The sequence below is a fragment of the Lineus longissimus genome, chromosome 5 (genome assembly GCF_910592395.1).
Source record: "Lineus longissimus chromosome 5, tnLinLong1.2, whole genome shotgun sequence".
NCBI lineage: Eukaryota > Metazoa > Nemertea > Pilidiophora > Heteronemertea > Lineidae > Lineus > Lineus longissimus.
The window spans coordinates 14,685,105-14,709,548 of NC_088312.1; the positions used below are offsets into that span (position 1 = coordinate 14,685,105).

General features: G+C 45.3%; 2 protein-coding genes and 1 long non-coding RNA gene across 3 annotated transcripts; all 3 read right to left on the reverse strand.

The window, feature by feature from the left end:
- Positions 1 to 7,116: 7,116 nt before the first annotated feature.
- Positions 7,117 to 8,511, reverse strand: LOC135488529 (uncharacterized). Its single transcript, XM_064773164.1, has one exon. The coding sequence runs from the start codon at positions 8,509 to 8,511 to the stop codon at positions 7,117 to 7,119; it is 1,395 nt and encodes a 464-aa protein (XP_064629234.1).
- A 215-nt stretch (positions 8,512 to 8,726) lies between these two features.
- Positions 8,727 to 11,606, reverse strand: LOC135488530 (uncharacterized). The gene has a single exon (XM_064773165.1). It carries the CDS (start codon positions 11,604 to 11,606, stop codon positions 8,727 to 8,729), a length of 2,880 nt encoding a protein of 959 aa, XP_064629235.1.
- A 1,503-nt stretch (positions 11,607 to 13,109) lies between these two features.
- On the reverse strand, positions 13,110 to 20,040 carry LOC135487520 (uncharacterized). Its single transcript, XR_010446865.1, has 3 exons — positions 19,902 to 20,040; positions 16,154 to 17,162; positions 13,110 to 15,546 (listed from the first exon to the last, which is right to left on the reverse strand). It is a non-coding gene; the product is annotated as an uncharacterized LOC135487520 (long non-coding RNA).
- Positions 20,041 to 24,444: the final 4,404 nt, after the last annotated feature.

The window sequence follows — 24,444 nt, forward strand, 5'->3', positions numbered from 1 at the left end:
TTTCATGGGATGCAAAGAATGTTTTACGCACATATTCGTGGTTTGTAAACCATTGAAATAATGACTTTGCGAATCCACATGGTTTGAAATAATAAAAAGGACAACTTGGTATGGTTTCCAAACCATGGATTTGCAGAACTACTATGGTATGGAAACAATTTGTGTATGTTTTCCTGGTTTGAAAATAAACCGATGGTTTAAAAAATAAAAACGCTGGTTTGAATACAAAATAATTGTTTCTAAAACGTACTTTATTGGATGAAATAATTTCTGATTTGTTCATTTTTAGCTCAGCTGACAAGCTGAGCTATTCATATGAGTAAATGGTAGAATGAATGTCCGTCTGTCTGTCTGTCTGTCTGTCTGTCTGTCTGTCCGTTAAACAGGCACGTTTCAAAACTATGGCGGATAGGCGATAGATTTTCCCTATAAGCCATTTAGACCCTTCAGGACTCCTGAATAGACCAAGTGTGGGTCCGGCAGGATTAACAGTTTGGCCACCAGGGGGCAAAAAGCCTAAATCACAAAACAATTTTTTGGCGCTTTATTCAAGCAGATAGAAGCTTGAAATAAAGTTGAAAAGGACCGCATGCATGTAGGTCTTGAAACTACTAAGAGTAGTTTTGATTGATACTACCAGTTGGCGTTACTGAGCCAAAATCTGTGTTGACCTAGTTTAAGCTTGATTTGAATTTCCCGCTCTTGTATGACTCTGAAGGTTGTGGGTTCCAATCCCACTTCGGGTCAATTTTTTTTTTTTTTAATTTTTACTTTTTTCACTTGTAAATACATTTTCTTTACTTTTTTGAATAATTTGGTGGGCGGCCATCTTGGTTTTTTTTTTCTATTTTAAAGCCTTTGCTGTATCCAGAGTGACATGAATTTTATGGTTGGTGTACAATAAGTCTCCTTTACATGATATCACATGGGCTTTCTATTTGACCTACTTTTCAAGGTCAGCCTGGCTCAGGCACTTAGATTTGACTAATAAGTGGCATATTTGTCACCATTTAAAAGTCTTTTTACTTTGGTATGTTTGCCTGATATATTGACAAAACTGAGGTTGAAAGAGATCTATCGGGTACTTTCCATGTTCATATATTTCAGCTGAGCGCCAGGCCCTTGGGCCTCTTGTTTGTTTGAAACAATGACATTATTTGAAATAATTTAGGGAAACAATTAAAGTCCCACATGGCCCCTCATAATTTTGTGGGGCCCATTAATCCACCCTCCAGAAGGGGAAACCGTTATATCATGGTGGTGGAAGATGCGTTCACCAAGTGGCCCGAGGCATGGCCAATGAAAAATCAGAAAGTCTCCACCTGTGCAAGAGTTCTAGTCAATGAATATGTCTCGCGTTTTGGTGCACCCGAGGGTATACATTCCGACCAAGGGGGGAATTTTGAATCAAAAATCTTCGGAGAGATGTGCAGCTTATTAGGCATTGAGAAGACTAGGACAACTGCATATCACCCGCAATGCAACGGTCAGGTTGAAAACCTGAAGAAAAGCCTGAAGAAAATGCTAACAACCCTTGTAGATGAAAAGGGACGGGATTGGGATGACAGATTACCATCAGCACTCATGACATCTAGGTCCAGTATACATGAGTCAACAAAGGAAACTCCTTTTGCAAGGACTTTCGGAGCTGAAATGCAAATACCTCTTGACCTTATGATTGGAACATCTACATGTGGCTCTGCTTCCCCAGAAACAACAGTATATGTGAAGGATCTCCGAGAGAAAATTGAAACATCATATCGAAATGCCAGGGACAACCTGAAGACGGCTCAGAGGTGACAGCGGCAGTACTATGACCAGAAGATGAAAGATTCTTCTTTTTCCCAGGATGATTTAGTCCTCTTGAGAGACTATCATCTTCGGCCAGATGAGGTTAACAAGTTCCACAAGCCATGGAAGGGACCTTATAATATTAAGGAAAAGATATCAGAAGTGAACTATAGGATTGTGCCTCTCGATGGGAAAACCAAGCAAACAAAAGTGGTCCATCTGAACAACTTGCGGCGCTTCTACATTAGAACGGAGGATGAGCCACGTCGGGTGGATGATCATCCTAATAAAACATCAGAGAAGAAGGATTTCATTGAGAAACTTGAAATGGAGTCAGCTGCTGAGAACTCTGAGACTGAGTCTGAAGAAGAGGTAGAGACTATGCCTTTAGAATTTTTGAAACTGCCTATAGGAAGGTCTTGCGAAGAAACCCCAGAATCTCGTGGACAAGACAAGCAGATGTCAAGACCAGATTTGAGGGACCCTCTTGGTGCTGCTTTAGAAACACCAGAAGGGAAGGGCCGCTTTGGTACCCCTAACTCTCAATCTGGTTCCCCCGACGTGCAACGTCCAGGGATGGGACCATCAGATGGAGCAGTAGATCCACCAGATGGGGAATCTGCAATAGATATTCCAAACCCAGACCTGGATGGCACCGCCTCTTCAATTGATTCATCTGTGTATGATCCAGCAGACGAAGTACCCATTAACAAATATTGCTTAAGACCACGTAATGATATTCAGAGGCCTGCACGTTTCCGATTGCCACGCGTGACACAAACCAATGCGATTCCGCATCAATGCAACAGAACAAAATGCGATGGCTCAAGCGCGCCAGAAAGTTAAAATTGAAGCGCATCTCAGCAATGACTTAATAGTGAAAACCTGTTTGTAGCTTTAAACAATCCTGTAAGGGAGATTTCCATTATAATCAATCTCTTAACTTTCAGTTGACAACAATGGATGTGGTGGTGTTGGATGCCCTACCAGATCAGGTAAAGGAGATGAAGAAGAAGGCCAGTAAAGCAGTCTTCACCTATATTAGATCGGGCCTACAGAGCTGCAGACAATGTAACGTACCAAGGACAGTCATCCTGGAGTTATGTCAAAGATGTGAAGCCAATCTTGTAGATGTAACCCGCACTTGCCCAGTCTCCGACCACCGTGCGGGGTGGGTCCGGTCTCACAGTTCACTCCGGCTTTGCTCACTCACAATTGCTATACACTCCAGGTTCGGGGCTGTCCTAAGACCGTCATACCCATGGGGCCAACCACAACGAGCGGGTCTGGGTATGGGGTAGATAATAAAAGAACGCAAGGATTCCCTGGGATAACTATTGTTCACACTGAATCATAACAGGGCCAGGCCTCACAATGCACAGGCCGATGCACTACACAATGTACAGGACTCTCTCAAACCTAACTCTTGGCCTACAACTGGGCCTAACCGTGTAAACGACGGGCCACGAATCTCCGGGACATCACTTAGGGCTAACCTGTCCTGCCAGACACAAAGTTAGACACCAAACAAGAGGTGGGACAGGGACAGAGAGGCTGAATACCAGCCTGTTTGGGCAAAAGCCAGCCAAGGTCACAGGTACAGAGCCAGAGGTGGTCTCAAAATCACCCCGATTGCGTATTACCGACTAGCCACAACATCATCTAAAGGGGTCTAGTCCATTCCATGGGTATTCATGCTTCCTCAAGTCAGGCACCAGGTTTAGGAAAGGTGAATTTATGCGTAAAAAGAGAGTTTTTCTTCTCAAGATTCAGAAAAATTGTTTTGCTTCCAAGATGGAGAAATTAGCAGACGACCATGTGCCCAGTCGTTTACACACGTAAATAAATTCATATCAAGGCCTAAAAGGTACTTAAAATTCCTCAAGTAATATTCTCAAAATATTATAGCAACCCGATGATTTTAGGAAGCTGATTAACGAAGTTAAACTGACCGTTACCATAGCGACCGTGCAATAAATGTAGTTCCTAAACCAGTCAAAACAGTATAGGTGGCAGCAGCGCATTGCCACAGAATAGTCACATACAGGGTGGATCAACAAAATGCAAAAGTCAAATCCACTGGTTTACATAGACACTGGAAGGATGATAACCTCTGTTGTATCCAAGCTCTAAAAATCTTCATCTTCTGCTTCAGGAATTCATGGAGGCCACGGAAAAGTAATTTGGTAACTGTGAAGAAAAAACTAGTAGAGTTAGTAACTAGTCATTCTACCTCAAGGGAAAATATTCGTGATTTGTTAAATTACTGGAACAGACTGACTCTGAAAATACAATCTTCGGATAAAGTATACCCAATTTTACTTCTTGGAGATTCCATGTTCAAGCAGTGCAAGCCATCCATTGACATTTACCCAATTGCCCATTCGGGCAGAAAATGTGCGACGAATCACCCAAATGATGATAGATGCCGGGTTTGTTCTGATTCCACATCCAGTTCTCCAAGGGAATGATTTTGGAGGTGATAGGTTCCACTATTCGAAGAGTGGATTAGCAAGGGTTTGTGAGCACATCATCTCATCTCTTCGTCCGAGGTAACTTGTAACCTGGCACCCCTATACCTGGGACGCTCTGTACTCCGGGAAGGGAGAGGTGTAGATTTACATTACCTCATGCCAGGGTACTAAGGTGCCTTTGATCTGCCGCTCACAGGAGGATTTTCGTTCTGAAGCAATAAGGACTTAGTAAATGGATAAGAGACTTTTAAATTCATTTAGTAGTGCACTGAGGGAAGCCTATAGAGACTATCTGTTCGTTTAGTGTGTTTGATCAACACATGTTAAGACTATTTTTTGATACATTTGTTGTGTTTGTATATCCTTGTTCTATGCAGAGAAATGGACTCAGGACTCATTTCATGTACTATTTCGTGTACTTGGATCTATAGTTTTGTGTATTTTATTGCTCAGGATCGGAGCTAGTAATGGGGTTTTTTATATTTGGTAATTATAAAATCATTTCATTATTATTATTATCATGATTTTGGAGAAGACAATATTGAGGATGGACATGATGGAGGATAATCCCTACCCAACTCAGCAAGACATTAACTCTTATTTTTGTGTTTTATTACTTGTAGTAATCCCTTGTCTGTGTATGCTGATTAACATACTTATTTCTGAACATTGTGCCGTACTTTGTTTTGTTTGAGATAATGTTGTATAGGGATAGTTAATTAGTTCCATTGCGTTACAATGGTGTCCTTGTGTTTTATGTTTGGGTAACATATGAAAGCCCTGTTATGTTAGTGAATTGAATTCTGTAACATTGTGGTCAGTTACACACTGACCAAATTTTGTGGGGGATGATGTGGTGTCCCGAGCCACCCCAATCTGTCTTCGGCCCGTGTTGCGGCCGGGGCGAAAACGGTGCATTTTTGTTGTTATTGTAGTCGACGAGCGAGGCGAGACAATAAAGTACGAGTTGAACATTAAAGCCGATTTGCAAGTTCATTAGTTCACTATGTCATGTATATCGAGTACCAAAGAAGGCAAATCAAAGGACATTACACGAGTAGTGTGCGCAACCTTGGTGTCATGTTTGACACTAGCTTAACCTTGGAGCAGCAGGTAAACAGTGTTTGCAGGTCAGCTTACAATCAGCTAAGACTCATTGGTCAAATCTGGCGTTACCTCACCAGGGATGCTACCAAGTCACTGGTGCATGGGCTAGTTATGTCACGCCTTGACTATTGTAACTCGTTGCTCTACGGTGTCACCAAGGCTTTGTCTGATAAGGTGCAACGTGCCCAAAATACCGCCGCGAGGATAATCACGCATACTGCAAAATTCGCCCACATATCTCCGGTCTTACGTGAACTGCATTGGCTGCCCATTGTCAGTCAGGTAAATTTTAAGATACCTCTGCTAGCTTTCAAAGCCATGCGAGGACAGGACCCCAAGTACCTGTCTGACTTTTTAGAGATCCGTCAGTCACGGCGAGTACTTCGATCAGCAGATACCATCTCGCTAGTGCTCCCGCGCACAAGGACTAGATTTGGCGAGCGTACATTCATGTGTGCCGCAGCAGCACTCTGGAATGACCTCCCTAGTAATATTCGAAATGCGGACTCCATCACAACTTTTAAGACACTCCTCAAGACCCACCTTTTTCAACAACATTACGAACATTAGAATCGTTTATTGCTGTCAAAGACTATACAGTGGAACCCCGGTTGGCGACCACCCCGGTAACGCGACCACCCCACTAACGCGACCACGATTCTCCGGTCCCGAATGGTTTCCTCTCTAATTACCATTAAGAGACCCCCGCTAAGACGACCACCCCGGTACCCCGACCGCGACCACTGGCTTGGCCGGTCCCAAACTGAAAATCAACCCCGCTTGTTGCGGTGCCAATCTCACAATTGACGCCTGGGTCAGCTCCCCGATGCTGCTACTGAGAATAATCTTTGCAAGAAAGTAAGATAACTTTGACGTCTTTAAACTTGTATATTCAAACTGCAAACAGCACGGACATACACCAATCTTTGTCGGCAGAGGATCTATCTCGCCAGAAATCTCCTGAACCAGGGTTTCAATGGGGACAATAGGCTTGAGGACTTGGACTTGGCTTGGTCAGTTGGAATATACTCGGGCTCTGAACTTCGGGCAGAAGTTTCACCGGTTACTGTTAGTACGACGCTTGCTAGCGCTAGCTGGCTTGCTATTTAACTTTGTTGCTTCCTTCAGCAATCAGGAAAGCTCCCTTGGTTGGTTCTGCCAAATGCTCAAAGGACCCACGTTATATACCCCCAGACCAACGCCAAGAATGCATAAACAATAATTGAATTGACGTCATACAACATTCCTCGCATACCAAACTCTCGGATGACGTAGGCGATGACCTAGTTGCCGGGGAAAAAACCCACGCAATATGCTAATTAGGTTGAGTTGCTACCGAAACTGACCAGCGCGGTTACCAACTGGGGTGGTAACAAACTAAAGTGAATATTTCTTGTATTTCTTAACTTTGCCGCTAATCGGCACCAACATCGGCCCCCCCTAAATGCAACCTTGGAGGGCACATTTACCTAACATATAACACTTACAGTTTCCCAGAGTAACTGCTATCCAAATATTCCCATGAATTATAACCCAAAACAATTAATTAAGTCCAAATGGAATAGTCCAAAGAGTAGTCCAAAATATAAGCTACATGTACACAAGTCCAAATGAATGTCACACACATAATCCACAATTATGCGAATGCTGATGTCCTGCACTGAACTAAATATGCAAGACACAAAATGCAAGTCCAAAACTAACGTGCACTAAAACGTTAATCCAAATCAGAAAATGTTCGTAGTTAATCCTGGTTGTGATCATCCGCAGTTGCCTCCAGCAAAACGATTTTGTTGATCGGCCGCACCATCTTATCGGTAAAGGCTGTCTTCAGCTCCACAGAACGTACCAATCCGTCTTTCACGGGGAACGTATCGGTGACTCGTGCTAACGGCCAGTGAGATCTTGCTAAAGACTGGTCGAGAACTAAGACCAAATCGTTTACGCGTATATTCGGCTGTTCGGCAATCCACTTTGATCGGACTTGAAGAGCAGAGAGGTATTCAGCGGTCCATCTCTTCCAAAACTGATCGACGACGAATTGGACATGTCTCCACCGTTTTCCGAACATGTCAGCCTTTCCAAAGGTTCCGATTGGCGAAGGGAATCCCTTTCCAAAAGGACGCAGCAAATCATTCGGTGTTAGCGGGAGTTGGTCTTTGGGATCGTTGGAGACGACAGTCAGCGGACGGCTATTCACGACGTTTTCAACTTCGGCAAATATCGTATCCAAGCGTTCATCATCGAGGGACTGCTTTAGTAGTATGGAGTTCATCACCTTCCGGGCAGTTCGGATGTTGCGCTCCCAGACACCGCCCATATTCGACGCTGTAGGGGTATTGAAGGTCCAATCAATGTGGTTCTGCAGCAAGTATTCTTTAAGGCGATGACTCTCATTCCACTGGGCAATCGATTCTCGCAGCACACGGTTTGCGCCGACAAAGTTGGTGCCATTGTCGGACCGGATCAGCTTTGGAACTCCTCGTCTTGCACAGAATCGGATTAGGGCGTTGATGAAGAAGTCTGTGTCCATGGACGAAAGCTTCTCTAGATGAATCGCTCGCATTGACAGGCAGGTAAACATACATCCATAGCGCTTCTCTTGAGAACGTCCCCTCTTAACGTAAAAGGGACCAAAAACGTCAACACCCAGACACTGGAAGGGATACTTTGATGGTGTCACTCGTTCAGGCGGGAGATCTGCCATCTTCTGCTGCCCCAGCTTGCCGTGAAGCACTTTGCAAACAATGCAGTCTCTGAGAACTCTTTTCACCAGCTGACGGGCCTGTGGAATCCAGTAGTTCTGCCGTAAATTCGCCATAACGTGTTCTCTGCCGGAGTGCCTGCAAAGCCGCTCGTGCGCATCTCGTACGATGAGTGTTGTTACGTGGTCATCTCTCGGCACAATCACTGGATGCTTGGCTGGGTCAGGAATCGAAGCATTCTTCAAACGTCCCGTCACTCTCAGGAGCTGGTCTTCGTCCAGATATGGGTCTAGTTCAAATATTGAACTCTGCTTCGTGATGCGTGCATTTGATCTCAAGGCGTTGACCTCGTTGCTGTAATGCCTTTTCTGGAGACATCGAAGAATAGCTCGTTCTGCTGCCTTTAGTTCTTCAGGGGAGAGACGGTCATTCATCTTGGGTCTATTCTTGTGTAGTCACTTGAGGAATCTCAACAGATACGCCACTGCTTTGAGTAGTCGAGGCCAGCTTGAATATCTGTTGAACAGCTTTACTATGAAATCGTCAGGAACCGTCACGACCGCACAGGACTTGGCTTCCTTCTTGACTTCGGGATCCCTCTCAAGCAGGTTAGGCTGTCCTTCTGGTATTTCTGGCCAACTGTCTTCACTCAACCATAGGAACGCTGGACCTTGGCGCCATCTGGTGTCGGACAACACTGTTCGGCGTTCGGCCCTCTTGACGCATCATCAGCCGGGTTGTCCTTTGTCCCTACGTAACGCCACTGGCTTGGCCTTGAACCATCATGAATTACGGCTACACGGTTGGCGACAAAGGTCTGGAAACGCTTGGTTTTGTTCTTGACATATTGGAGAACGATGGTGCTGTCCGTCCAAAATGTCGACTCTTGCAGGGGCAATCTTATCTCACGATGTATGAGGTTGTCCATCTTCACAGCGAGCACGGCAGCGGACAGCTCCAGGCGAGGAATCGTCATCGGTGTCATCGGTGTCATCGGCGCCAGTCTTGATTTCGCCATCAGTATTGTACAGTGCACAGCGCCGTCACTGTTCACCAATCTCAGGTAACTCACAGCACCATAGGCATCGACGGATCCATCGGAGAAGTGATGCAATCTAGCTTCAGTGATGTTGCCGAAATCGGTCGGATGAATACATCTTGGCACTTGAAACTCTTCTAGTTTGAGCAGGCCATCCAACCATCTCTGCCATCTCTTGATGCTGGCGGGGCTCATTTCATCATCCCATCCTTTGTCGGATCTGCATTCTGTCTGGAAGATCATCTTCGCTTCGAGGACGAATGGACAAACCAATCCCAGGGGGTCGTACATAGAGCTGGTGATTCTAAGAAGACCGCGCCTCGTGAAGACTGGTTCCTTATAGCGAATCTTGAGACCAAACGTGTCCGTCTCCGTGTCCCATTGGACACCGAGGGCTCTCTCAATTGGTAGGGAGTCGGACGTCAGGTCGAGATCTTTTATGGTCTTCGCTCTGTCTTCAACAGGAATGGACAGGAGGACCTCTTTGCTGTTTGAAGACCATTTCGTGAGTCGGAATCCTCCCAGTTGAAGTAACGTTCTCAATTCCTCAACCAGCTTGACAGCGACATCAACACCGGGTACGGATTTTAGACAATCGTCAGCGTAGAAGTCCTGTAACACTGTTTCTATGGTATCGGGATGAAATTCGTCTTTATGGTCTTCAGCCGTTCGTCTCAGGGCGTAACTGCAGCAACTCGGGCTCCATACTCCTCCGAAGAGGTGAACCGTCATTCTGTAGACTTGAGGTTTCTTCTTAGGATCACCATCCTTCCAAAATAGGAATCGCAATGCGTCTCTGAATTCGGGTTTGACCTTGACCATGTGGAACATCTCCTGGATGTCTCCCATAACAGCAACAGGGCATTCGCAAAACCTCATCAGAACACCAAGCAGCTTGTTCATCAGGTCGGGGCCTTGGAAGACCTGGTCGTTCAGAGAAGTCCCAGCATATGTGGCTGCGCAGTCGAAGACGATACGGAACTTTTCCGGCTTACTGGGATTGACGACATTATGGTGAGGGAGGTACCAAACACTACCCGGCTGCGACATCTCATCTTCTGGAACTGGCTCTGCAAAGCCCTTGTCCAACAGATCCTGCATACCACTTCTGTATTTGTCGTGCACTGCGGGATATCTGCTCAATCTTCGGCCCAGAGACTGGAGTCTTTTCTCGGCCATCATACGGTTGTCCGGCAGCTCGGGAGGCGTCTTCTTGAACGGGATGTTGAGCTGGTAATGGCTGTCCACCAAGCTCACTGACTTGTCCCACACGCCGACTACCTTCTTGTCATTTTGTGACATCTGGGGCTGGCCACTTGCAAGAGACTGGCAGGCATCAAGTCTCCAAAACTGCTCAACTTGGACTTCCAAGACACGTTCATGGTTCATCTTCTCGGGAAGGCCAGCTTGAATAAAGGAGCAGACAGCCGTACTGTCTGCTGGTTGACCACCAATTGGAGCGTTCAGAGTCCACCCTAGGCTGGTTCTGATCGCATACGGCTCATTATCTCGACCCCGGCGGACTTCAAGCGGAAGAATGGCTTGTGGGACATCTTGGCCAATAAGCAGCGAAACCTCCTTGTCGTCGACAGAGTTGTCGCATACTCCCGTAAGATGACGCCATCTGCCGATATCCAACTGACTCGGTCCTGTGATGCTATTTGGAAAGCTGTCGATGGCATACACCCTGGGCAAGTCCAGCACACTTCTCTTCTTGGCCTTTCTGGATGTCGGCGTAACTTGAAGACACACTTCGATGGCATCTGTGGCTGCACTTTGACCGAGGGTCTCCAAAGACAGAGCTGTTCTTGATCCCTCCAACTTGAGCTGGGACAACAAGGACTTAGAGCAGAACGTTCTGTTGCTGCCGGAGTCTAGCAGCGCGTCTGTCTTGATGAACTCGTGCTGCCCTTTCCCCCTGACGTAGACTGAGACAATCGGCAAGGCAATGCGTGTTGAATCTTTGTTCAGTGAGTCACAGGCGAAATTCTCTGCACCATCAGTCTTGACTTGGCTGGGAGGAGTAGCAGGCTTCGCGACAGCGGCATGTTCCTTCTTTACCATGGCAGCATGCAGGAGTTGAGAGTGCTTGAGCTTGCAATCTTTCTCATGGCAGTCACTGGACCTGTGGCATTGACGGTAGCTATGGTTGCTGAAGTCAAGGCAGTTGAAGCACAACCGCTTCTCCTTCACAACCTCCAGACGTCTTGTGGGTTCCATGGCCTTGAACTTAGGGCAGGCTGCAACTTTATGACTCTGGCTGCATATATGACAATTCATCTTCTTGGTCTCGGGCTTAGCATCGCTGGTGACGGACTTGATTTTAGCTGGACTGCTTCTGGCTGCTTTGGTCGCCTGATTATCTTTGCCGGTCGCTTGCACTGTTAAACTGACGCCTGTTTTCTTCTGTGGGAAGGTTCGCTTCTTCTCAACTCTATCCTTGGCCTGTATCTTGCCAAAGACTGGATCATTTTCTTCGCCAGACACCATTTCGAGAAAGGTGACAAAGGTTTGAAGTCTGGATATGACTTTGTCCGTAGCTTCGACCGATGCGCTTCCTTTCTCCACCTCGACTGGATATAAAGGGGAAGTCTTGTTGAGATGTCTGCCATCCGGTCTTGAGAGTTGACCTCTGACAATTTATTCATGGCCTTTAACGTTTCGTAACATCCCCGGACATCGTCAGTAAACTCCTGCAGCGCTTCACCAGAGTTGGTCTTTACTGGTGGGCCTTCAACTATCTTCTTCACCCAAGCCTTCGCAATGGTATATTCATCACCAAATCGCTCCTTCAGCAGCTCCCTAGCTCTGGCATATCCTGCTGATGGTGACATCAAAGCGCAAGGACGAATTACTCGGGCAGCTTTACCACATCAGTATTCCATCAGGCAGTTGAGCTTGTCTCCATCTGTAACACAGGCTCTGTGCACCAGGCTATCAAAACTATTCATAAACGCCCAATACTGCATCGGCTCTCCGTCGAACTTCTGAAGACCGGTCTTGGGAAGACGCAAGGCATCGATCAGCTGTCGCTGTATATCGAGAGGAGCTGCTACTGGCACTTGGCTTGATGACGTGTCAATGGCAGGGATTACGTAACTCTGATGTGCTGAGACATTCCCTGAAGTAGTCGTAACATTTTGATACGTGGCAACTTTAGCTGGCTGTGACATCACGACTGACGCTGCTGGACGCGGCATGGCGGCTTGAACATCGGCAGGATGTGACATCATCTCAGGCATCATCACAGGGCTGGGCTGGTACACCATCTCGGTCACTTGTTGGGACATTGTGCCTGGCACTGCTTGGCGCGGCATGGCGGCTTGGACATCATCGGCAGGATGTGACATCATCACTGGCATCATCACAGGGCTGGGCTGGTACACCATCTCGACCACTTGTTGTGACATTGAGGCGGCTGAGCCAGTGCGGTAAGTCATGTCGGCCGATACTGGCTGTGGCATCCTGGCGACGTCTGGGGAAGGCTGCGAAATCGTGGTTGGAGCGGCAGCACGAACCAAAGTCGCTGGATCGCATCTCTGGGCGGTAGGCTCAAAGGAAATCAGCCAATCTGGTTCATATGGACCAGGTACTGTCTTCACGTCAGGAGCCGTTCGCCTATCTGGAGACGCTCGAGGGCGTTGTTGTGTACTGCTGTACTGTCGTTGATGGAACTCCGGAACCAAAGGGTTAAGCATAAATTGTCTCTCAGGAACCCTAACTTGATCTTGGATGACAGGTGAAAGGACTGGATCGGGGGCTCTGTCACGGTCCAGATGCTTGACTAAGGTCTGTTCCTCAGCGTCAGCTGCTCGGAGCTCTTCCTCTAAGGTCATGCGCTCACTTTCAAACTGGAGTTGTCTGGCCTTCTCCTTCAGCGCCAACTCGGACACCTTAGCTTGTCGCTCAGCTTCCTCGATTTCTTGTTGCAGCTTCATTTTCATTGACTGGTGTTGCTTGAGCAGACGGGATTTCTCCGTCAGCCCGGCCTTCTTGGCTGAAGCGATCGCTAGGTAACTAGACACCCTGCTTGCCTTTGATGAGCTGCTGCCTTGTTGGGAGACACTATCCGATGGACTCAGCTTGTTGTTTAGGTCTTCCTGCCTCATCCGTTGATCAAACTTAAAGCGGACGCTTTGGATAAGCCCGAGCATATTCTGGAAATGCTCCCGACATTCAACAGCTCGGGCCGGGTTTACAGCAGCGGCCAATCTGACATAGTTGTCATGGATGTCTCTGAACTTTTCAAAGGCGTTTTCGAGATCACCCAGCGGCTGCTGTAGGAGTGAGGTGTGCAGCCCTTGCTCAAAGGCTTCGTTGAACTGCCTGGGCCTCATTGTCACTTGTGCGGCATAACCCCCTCGGCTTCTTGCCATTTGCACGAGTTGTTCTGCTGCCAACTCATCGGGATCGAGCATCTTTGAAGCGACGGTGTGCCTCACGGGCCTCCGTAGTCGATCAGCTGTTGACCCAGTTTCTGCTTCATGTACACTGTGCTCGCTCTGTACACTCTTATGAGATTCTGGCCTGGATGGCGGCAGTTCTTTGCTGGCAATTTCTCGCAGATATTGCCCTTCCATTATGGATTATTCTTGGTGAGGACCAAAGTTAAATCGTGTTGCGGTGCCAATCTCACAATTGACGCCTGGGTCAGCTCCCCGATGCTGCTACTGAGAATAATCTTTGCAAGAAAGTAAGATAACTTTGACGTCTTTAAACTTGTATATTCAAACTGCAAACAGCACGGACATACACCAATCTTTGTCGGCAGAGGATCTATCTCGCCAGAAATCTCCTGAACCAGGGTTTCAATGGGGACAATAGGCTTGAGGACTTGGACTTGGCTTGGTCAGTTGGAATATACTCGGGCTCTGAACTTCGGGCAGAAGTTTCACCGGTTACTGTTAGTACGACGCTTGCTAGCGCTAGCTGGCTTGCTATTTAACTTTGTTGCTTCCTTCAGCAATCAGGAAAGCTCCCTTGGTTGGTTCTGCCAAATGCTCAGAGGACCCACGTTATATACCCCCAGACCAACGCCAAGAATGCATAAACAATAATTGAATTGACGTCATACAACATTCCTCTCGGATGACGTAGGCGATGACCTAGTTGCCGGGGAAAAAACCCACGCAATATGCTAATTAGGTTGAGTTGCTACTGAAACTGACCAGCGCGGTTACCAACTGGGGTGGTAAAAAACTAAAGTGAATATTTCTAGTATTTCTTAACTTTGCCGCTAATCGGCACCAACACCGCTAACCCAACCACCAGGCCTAATTGCCGTAATCGGTCGCGACCGCGGCATAGTAATTAGCACCTCGCTGCCAAGCTTTGTTGAGAGGGGACAATGGCCATGGGAATACATATGAAAACAAAAAATACAATGTGATTTTGCAGGTATGATCAATTGTATAAGTGTAAATGAATAAATAAACTTTCCTTTTCTAACGTTTTCATGGTTTGTTTTCACTACTGAGCCAGTTCAGTACCAGACATGCGCACTCAGCAGCAGCAAAATCATGTGATTTGCGTGATTTGCATATGAACTTATAAAAAACGGTGGGTAGTTTGAAGACCACACTTATGACAATAACAAGCTTGCGAGACGTTTGAATGTTTTATGATATGGAGAACTTGGTTGATTTACTACAGTATCATTTTATATTTCTTTAAATATTTTGACTGAAAATAGATTTGATTAAAACTGTAGCATTACTCAACTCATCATTCACGTGGAATCATACGACAAGTTTACTTCAATCGTCACAAACAGTCGGGTACATGGAGGATGATTCACCTAATTGCCCGCAAATGCGTCACGTCGGGCAGATAATGAAACTTTGTGGATAAAATGAGTTACAAAATTACCTTTTCTTACTCATTCTGAGAATGTAACATGTAATTTTATCGACGAACTGTTCTTGCGAGGCATGATAACAAAACTTTGGAGCGTGCATCATCTCAATCAGGCAGCGTTGCTATGGTAGAACAGCGTACACACGCCGTGCAGTCGGCAATTTTGGCGGGAAAAATAATCATGTATTTCGTCTGGGGATTCCCAACCTCGCTAACACGACCACCCCGGTAACACGACCACTCCGACCACGGTCCCATGAGTGGTCGTGTTACCGGGGTTCCACTGTACTTCTTATAGAGACTCTGTTTTTGTCAGCGCCTTTGAACGGCCCAATATAGGACTGATAAGGGCGCTATATAAATTTGATACATAGATAGATAGATAGAGTTGTCTATGGGCGAAAATATTGCAACCTCACCCCCACTGACCGCACCGGGACGCACAAAACAGCGCAAAATTTGGTTATCCTGGGATCCAAACCACACGTTTTCTACCCAGTTTCTCACGAACACACCCTTCTTCCTGGTTTCTCATGAGTGCAGATAGTTCTGCCACTTTGGCCGAGGTCACTCCCTGAAAAAGAGACTGAAAGTTATGTGCATTCACACCAGTGTCAGCAATGTGTGATATAATATTGTAGCCCTACATAGGCTTTTCAACATCTATAGTGGTGACCACCATCGGTACCTTCAGTTCATGTTAACAGTTAGAGTCAGGCACCGCAATGTCCAACTCCGCCCAACCCACTATAGGTAAGGCATCACCACTAGCGGAGGAAATCTCCAAGTTCTGATCAAAGAGATCACTAATTGGCTTCACCTGTACATTTGGAAACTCTGCCTTAAGCCAATTGCTGTTACATACACTAACCTGGGCACCTGTGTCCCACAAACACTCGCAATGTTTGCCTAAAATGTCAACAGTGACAACACACATTGTCCCCAACAAGCTTTATCACTCGGTGTTTCTCTAACTCATGAACCCTCCCACGCAATTCAGAAATATTTTTGGCACTGCTTGTGTCCTTCTGAATCTCGAGTACCAGCTTTATGGCCTTACACAACCCCCTATGACTCCCCCAGTGTTGTTTCTGACATCCCTTGGAGCAATAGAGTTGGCACCCACAGTCCGTACATCGTTTCAAAATGGCTGCTTTACCACCACACTGAACACACTTTACCATAGGAATGTCCTTGTTAGTATCCTTCCGCTTGTGCACAGGTTTTTCTGTCGGGCATCCAATCTCCTTGTTATTTCATTCAGGGACTGCAGCAGGTCCTCATCAGTAGTGTACGATTTAAGAATCGAAATCAGTTCTACCCTCAAGCGGTCGTCCCGTATCCCTGTGGCAATCGACTGATTGAACTATTCACGTACGAGAGCCTGGTTGTACTTAGTTGTGTTTTCTCTATCAGCAAAGAATATTTTCTGCCGCAATTCCAGGGCACGGAACAAGAAGTCTTGAGCAGTTTCCTTGCCTACCTGGGAAAGGGCACATTTCCTGGAACAGCTCTGTGGCTGAGGGTTCTCGATAAAATGTTCGAACTACCTATTGAGTCCTAGCCAGCGTCAGCGTCTTGTCACTCCCCTCTAAATAGCCTCGTAACCTCGAAGCAGGGGCAATGGCACGAATAACCCCGTCCACCAGTTCTGTTTCGGAATAACCCTTGGCTTGCCCCGCATTCACTTGCCTGAGAAACGACATAGCCAAGGGACGCATTGCAGTCGCCGATCTGGCCGCTAATTTAAAAGTCCTTATGCCAGGCTGGCGATGGTTTCACAGCGGCTTTACCCGGCTTTCCAACTGCCGTGCTGGTGAGACGTTTTGAAAGGGTCTGGAGGAACTTTATACCCTCATCAGCGTCCTTCACCGACAACATGATTCGCTTTTCAACAAAACTCATCGTCTCCCGGGCGGAGTGTCCTGCTACTTTTTTGTCTATCCCTACAGCCAAGGCCGCCACCTCGTCCTCGGCCAGGCCGTACAATAACTGTCGGACATCCACAAGTAGATCCTCCCGCGCCATGATGATGATGATGATGCTTTACGGTTTCTATCTACGTTTCGAATCGATGGGTCGCCTCACTACTCCAGAACTACTCATATTCATTCTTCAATTCGAGCTGACGTGGCTACCACTGTCTTTCCCGGCTGAGCCCCCAAATGTAACCGGGCTGAAGACATACGTCTGGAAGAAGAGTGAAGAAAATTGGAAATATACTGGACACAAAAATGTCGGCGAGGCGACCGTTTATTCGCACATTTTAGAAGCGCCTGCATGGTGGCACATGAGAACCATAACAGTAATCTATAGCATGATGGCACATGACAGCTATTACAGTAACTCAAGCAATTACAGAATGGAGACCCTGATGCACCATAGCATCCAAACTTACACCATCAGAACATTAATCTTAGCTTTTATTATTATTTTTATTATTAAAACATCTTTTTGGTGCCTTTATCAACAAATTGCTCAAAGGCACCTTACAATCTAAGAAACTATGTGCTCAAAGTACTAAAATAAAGCAACAGAACAATAAAACAATCTAGGACCACATGATTAAAAACGGATTTAAAAAAAGGCTAATTTAAAAAGATAGGTTTTCAATGCCTTCTTGAAGATGCCCAGCTTAGCTGTCGATCGGATGGACAGAATAAGTTCATTCCACAGCCTTGGGGCCGAAGCCCCAAAAGATCTCCCTCCACAGACCGTCCTATGGGGGACCTTGAGTTTATACTCCCCCGCAGAGCGGAGTGCTCTGCCAGGCCTGCGGAAGGAAACCAACTCCGAGATGTAATAGTGGAAACGCCAGGATGAATAGATCAAGGCTACCAAGACGTATTGTCTTTTATGTTGAGACCGAGAGGCGACATGGTGCGCAAGCGGTGGATCCAATATGACTCTCTCGCGAGTCTGATGGATTTGGAAAGTGGCACCTCTGGTGGGGCATGTAGAAATTCCAGTACTGTGATAGTAAGGTCCGGTAAGCCTGTGTGGGCATGGCGGTTGAAATGATGGCCTATGACATCCGAGTAGATTTTTTTGTTAATACTACATGTATAGAAGTGGCCCTGGAATCTTTCAAGAATGGAGCGTTTGGTTTCTCTCACATACTGTTTGTGACACCTTGAACATTGTATGCAATAAATTCGATTATTGCTCTAACAACAAACGTTGTCTTCGTTTTGTATGTTCTGTCCATAACAGGACTGGATATGTGTCCCGATGTGTTGAGTTTAGAGCAGTAGCGGCATGTCCGAGGGGACAGGCAAGCGTGGTGGGGTGTAGGAGTGGAATTGTCACTGGGTTGGCTGAGTTTTGCTCTGACCAGCCTGTCACGGAGATTTTTGTGTCTCCTGAAGCCAAAGATGATGGGCGTCTCGAATAGGTGAAGTGTGTTCCTATGTCGTGCCAACTATGGGTTGAGTTTCCCAAGCATCCCTGTGAATGGGAGACAGTTGCCTTGCGGTGCGTGTCTGGTTTTGGTCCTTCATGAAAGAAAGAATAGTCCTCTGTGACTGCCCTGATGTTCCCGGTTTGGGGTTTTGAGGTTGAATTTGCGTGTCCTCCGTCCTTCTGTGGAGTGGAGGGGAGCCGCGGAGATTTGGTTCTACCATGTCGCCTGCGGCGAAAGTCTCTAGTCAAAATCGGAAAGAAAACTGTGAAACGTTAAGGTGGTAAGTACCCATGGAGGGTGTTTTTTTCCCCTTTGGTTTAATGCAAATGGCTGTGGTACCAATAGGTAGGCATTACTTAAGTGACCTACTTTAATGACCTATTGACCTACTTTTACCCAAAAGTAGGTCAGTAGGTCAACCGAACGGACCAAATTTGTATGATTTTGGAAATATTCTAGAAAATCAATGGATGAATATTTTTTGAAAATTCTTTTTGCTTTCTAATGGTTTAGACTTGGTCTGTGCAATGAATGGCAGATTTTTAGATATTCTAAGCCAAAGTATTTTTTTAAAGATTATTTCCCCACTGACCTGAAATTTCACCAATTTGGGTCACACTTAAGGCCCCAGAAAAACCAAACCCTAAGCTTTTTCAAAAACTGCCATTCATTGCACAGATAATGGTATCACTATCAGGCACCTGCAAAAAAGATTCAAGTGGAAATCTTTACAAATAAATTTTATAGAATATTTACCAATGTTATAAACCCGGTTTTGAGAAAAACGGATATAAAGTACACTGTTAGAATGTTTTTTTCACTCACCCACTGTACTCTTCCATCAGACTAGTCCAAATCACTTTAAAAACCCACAGCTTTGTAGGTAGTTTTCCTGGCAGGGGGTGGAGGCATATTCATAACAGAGCAAAATTTTACCCCAGCCGCATGGCCACAACCAATAGTTCGCATAGCATACGTGAATCGATGATTCATTTCTGATACTTTGTTCACCATCTTGGATGTTCCCAATTGCTTAGACCAATCACAATTAAAGCAGCTAATTGTGAAAACACTAAGGAGACCTCTTCTCAAGTTCTCAGTTTCTGAAATATTTAGTACTAAATTACCACAATCACCGCACCGAACGTCCAACGCCAGTAATGCCGCAAATATAGAAACATCAAACATCCGGGTTCCTTCAACAGTCTGTCTCTCAGTTCTGTTTTGCGTTGGGGTATTATCTACTCTCTGTGCTGCAGGTGATCTCTTGATCTTTTTAGATGATGAACTGGGCTCAGCAGGTTCATTCGGCAAAGCAGGATCTGCATCCGCGGCACCGGGTTGAAGTGCACCAAAATTATCACCAGTTGTAGGTCCTCTACCCTGAGATGGCCCCTCACCTAACCCAGCCTGTACATGTACAGCTGCAGCATTATGCACATTTCTGGGATTGTTTTCATGGCCTTTGGCAGCATTTGATACCAAATTCTTAGCATTTATACCATCTACAGATGTAGAACTTGTACCTCTAAACTTCCCAACTCTCTTTTTTCTCTTCAAGGACCTAAACTTTGCCATTTTGCAAATCGAAAATCGAATATTTTTGAGCAATCTTTGTAAGTCGCTTATATCACTAACAATAACAATTACACTGACAATAATACTGCAAAAATTCAGGGGGAAAACGGCGATAATATCTGCGTAAAAGGCTCTTTAAAGCCAACTTCCAGTTGTTTAAATGCCACTTCCGGTTAGGATTTTGAATGATCTTGCTGTATATTTTAATTTATTACTCGAAAACTACTAATCAGACAAGCTTCAAGTTTAGTTTATCTCAAAGAGTACAGGTGGCAGCACCAAATAAACAGGGCCATCTCAGAAGTTTGATTTTTGAAAAAATTGGGAATTGATGGGTACTTACCACCTTAAGAGGGCTGACTTGTCCCGTACGGGGATTAGACCATTGTGATTGAACGTTGCGTCAGGTGACGTCGGGTTGACGAGGGGCATCGCTGTTCATGGAGAGACGCAATTTGGCGTCAGATTTGGTGGGAAAACTGGGTTGCGCATGTGTCCCCATAGGTGGCGACATATAGTGTGTTTGCGGGTTTGGCTCGCCGGGTGATGGTTGCCATGCAAACGGTTTCGAAAAGGTATTTTCTCATCAGTAATCAGTGCGGGAAAGACGGAGTATGGTGCAGTAGTTAAAGTACCGTTTTCAAGAACCTCGTCGGCAGGTTTCAAAAGTGCGCGAATTTCAAACTGGGTAACTTTTAGTGTCCTAAAAGGTACCCAGGATCGTCCTGGGTAATTTTTGGGGTACCCAGGACGACATCTGCCGATTCGGCTGCAGGACAGGTCAATTTCTCTCAATAAAGTTAATTTTGTTAACTGCTGTAATCTCTATCTGATTAAAAAAAAAGACAGTGGTGTTAGTCCCAAAGTGGTCATTTCTGTTTACTTTGACCTCTGTTATCAAGATGCCTCTCAATTACAGACAGCTTTTTGTATCCTTGTGCTGTACAACCCAGCCTGGACATACTACAGTTGTCCATGGAGAAGTCACATCCTCTCTGACACTTCGTGTCTGTAAAGCTAACGATACAACATACTGAACTAGGGATATCTTCCGTTGCCTCCTGTAATATTTACATACCATGGATGATTAGTTCAGTCATATTTCATCCAGCTGGCAGCTCTGCATTGGACATTTTAGTGGTACAACGTGTTCTCTTGACCTTCAAACAGTAGTATAAAGCCGATATTTACTACTTTACACCGCTAGTCCTGTGTTATTAGTTCATCCAGCTGAGCGCCAGGCCCTTTGGCCTCTTGTTCGCTGACGTGCCTGCGGTGATGTTTGGCTATCTTCTCCAGGTCTTAGAAAGTCCAGGCGATAGGGGCCAAAAAAAACAACGAAATCGTGCAAAATTGTATAAAAGCACCACATTTGGTACACAGGTACTTCGATATGTTCTAAACAATTTTGATATTAGGTTTAAAGGTTTCCTTGTCATAACATTGTTTTTAGGTGCCTCATTGAATTTTCGATAGGGTTCTGGTCCGGGCTTTGCCTTGGCCACTCCAAAACATTCACTTTCATTCCCTGCGACTGAGCGCATGTGCCAAATGAAGCAACAAGTTCTTTGGTTTTGCCTACATTACGATAAGCTTTTGAGTGTCGTCGTGCTCAATGAGTGATCTGATCACAAGTTCCTTGAGGTGTTGCCAATGGAATAAACAGTGAGTGCCTGCAGCAGCGACATCCATTGATTCATCCTACCTTTATTCACGTTATTATTACACCAAACAGCTAGAAATAGGTAGCCGTAAGGGTGATGGTTGTAATGTATTAGACTAGTCATGCCAAAGAACATATTGACAAGTATTGACCAGAATCGACACAGTCTTCTGATGATTTTGTTAGAAATGAGCTTATTTTATAGCGCCTGGCTACTTGTCAAGCCTGGTCAATATCTATAGGCCAGGAGGAGACCTTCGGTGGGCTGATGACAATAGACTAGTACTTCCAAGGGCCCGGAGCAAATATGGGGAGCGCTGCTTCTCATTCTCCGCAGCTGTTTTGTGGAATGGGCTCCCTTTTGAGGTCCGGCAGGCAAAGAGCCTTGCATCATTTCAAACGATGCTCAAGACCCATCTTTTTTCGATTGTAATTTTGTTATAAATATTGTGAAAGCGCCTTTGAACGGATTTAATCTGAAAAGGGCGCTTAAATTTAAATATGGTATATACATACATACATACATACATATTTCTCAAAAAATCCCGCTTTTCTGATTCGGATGTATTTCATAAAGAAAACATGTAATATTGTTTATTGACAAGTGTTCGTATATAAGAATGTAATATGGATGATTCTGAGGGGTAGCGCACCGAGGAGACACATCTGACTGACCGTCACTCGACACCTCTAGGAACCTGTGATCAGATCACTTATAGAGCACAAGAACACTCAAAAGCTGATCGTAATGCAGGTAGACGCGTTCAGATTATTTAGAGCACATATTGCTTGGTAGCTATTAAAGTACATGTACCTGCGTACCAAATTCGGCGCTTATATACCATCTTGCAAGATTTATTTCTTCCATTATAAATCACCTTGATTGATTTTTTTAGAACCTGGAGAAGATAGCCCAAGAGGAGTGTGTCACAATCCTCGTGGACACTAATCAAGATACAATTCCCGGTCTTGTCTATGACGTCCTCAGCATCATTAATAAGGATATGCGTGAAAGTTACGGAACAATTCGTGTTCATGTCTTTAAAGTTTTATAATTTGGAGGAGGACGAAAAGAAAGTGTCCAAAATTTTTTCCCATCTCTGTTGTAATGTTTTACACACCTCCTGTAAATTTCAGCGCCGCCGCTTTTTGAACTTTTGAATAATAATGGCATTTGTAGGACGCCTGAAAAATCACCGTATCAGAGATTTACCATTTCTGTTTGTCGTTATAGGTAGTTCGTTTTCCTATAGGTTTTTGAACAACTGCAGGAAAAAACACCAAAAACAACATGGAAATTGAATCGCATTCCTACGCTCATGCAGTACAGAACAAATGCTCGGTCACTATTTTCTTCTCATGTCATGTATTTTGTACCTAGAAGTATAATTTATTTCGCTGACTCGGCAGTTCTAATGCCATTCCTTGTTCTTCTACATATTGAATTACTCGATCGCATGTTAACACAAGCGAACGTCCCGTTAGGTAGTGATCAGTGTGACCCTTTACCCCTCCTGTTTAGGCGATTGACAATTGGTCTGCCGTCACGTCTGTTAAAGTATTCTTTTAAAGGTACATATTTGTACATTCTCTCCATATTTACATAATGATATTTGTATTAAATACCTCCTAACAAAACTACTTTTCTTGTTCCCAAATCTACCACACTTAACTGTCACATTACCATGACCATTGGCGGTTTTAATGCGGGCTATTTTACCTTTATTTTAGACGTAAAAGCTCTGCATGTTAGGTAATAGATATTCATTATTTATCAACCTGAAATTCCAGATCATTTCAGAATTGATATTACCAGCCTAACACTCCAATGCCTCAGTTCCACAGTCTTCTCAGTAGATGGATACCTTGTAGTTCATGCAAGGTTAGATCAACCACCCTGTGAACTAGTGTTACCTGGTACCTAGTTGCTGGAACTAATTTGGGGAAAATCGGGCATAGGTTAGGGGGTCTTTAATCGTCTTTGTTAGTGTGAGATGTCGCCACTAGGTGGCGCACTAGGGGAAAGATCTATTCTTAATTGATTATTTGGCCAAGTATTTGGCCTGTCTCGAACATTTTCAGAGCATTGTTATTAATTGCAATGGCTTCCAGTAACACCCTGCACGGTGTTCTGGGCGTTACTAAGGACAGTAAACAACATGGTGGCATCTGGCTGTCGGTCTTTGGGAGGATGTGGTTCATGTTCTTTAAATTGTTTGCCAAAATTGTCGGTATTCTGTTTTATTTGGTGCCAATAATAATGTAAACATTTTGGTCTTATCTATTGCTTGTCTAATGGGCATTTGCAAAGGATGGGTTAGTTCAGACCGATGCCCAGACTCACCTTCAGTTGTGACCATTTGTGTAGCCATTTTTAAGCACTCGTTATTCCTACGTCTGCACTTGTCGAGGTGTTGGTGTGTTTTCTAATGATGCAGTGTTGGGACGCAGCTGCCGTCCAAGCCAGTAAAAGTGGTTCAACAAGCTGTTATCATTTTTAATGTCGACAATGCTTAATGATGTTGCAGAGAATATTGACCGAAACTGTTGAATGTAACTTTCAGAGAACGTTGGCTTTAGTATGAAACTGTCGTGATCAATTCAGGGCAGACGGAGTACATTTTGGTAACACTTGGTGCCAACTTCCCACGAGTGAGACATGTTGCGGTTTTATTCAAAGTTCCTTCTGACCACTTTATTAGGCCTGTGCTTTCTTGCCTTTTTACCCCTCAGCCCGAATTGGGCAGAGGGGTATTGTCGTCCCCTTGGCGGGAGGGCGGGCGGGCGGGCGGGCGGTCGGGCGGCTGCCAAGTTTGTCCGGAGCTGTT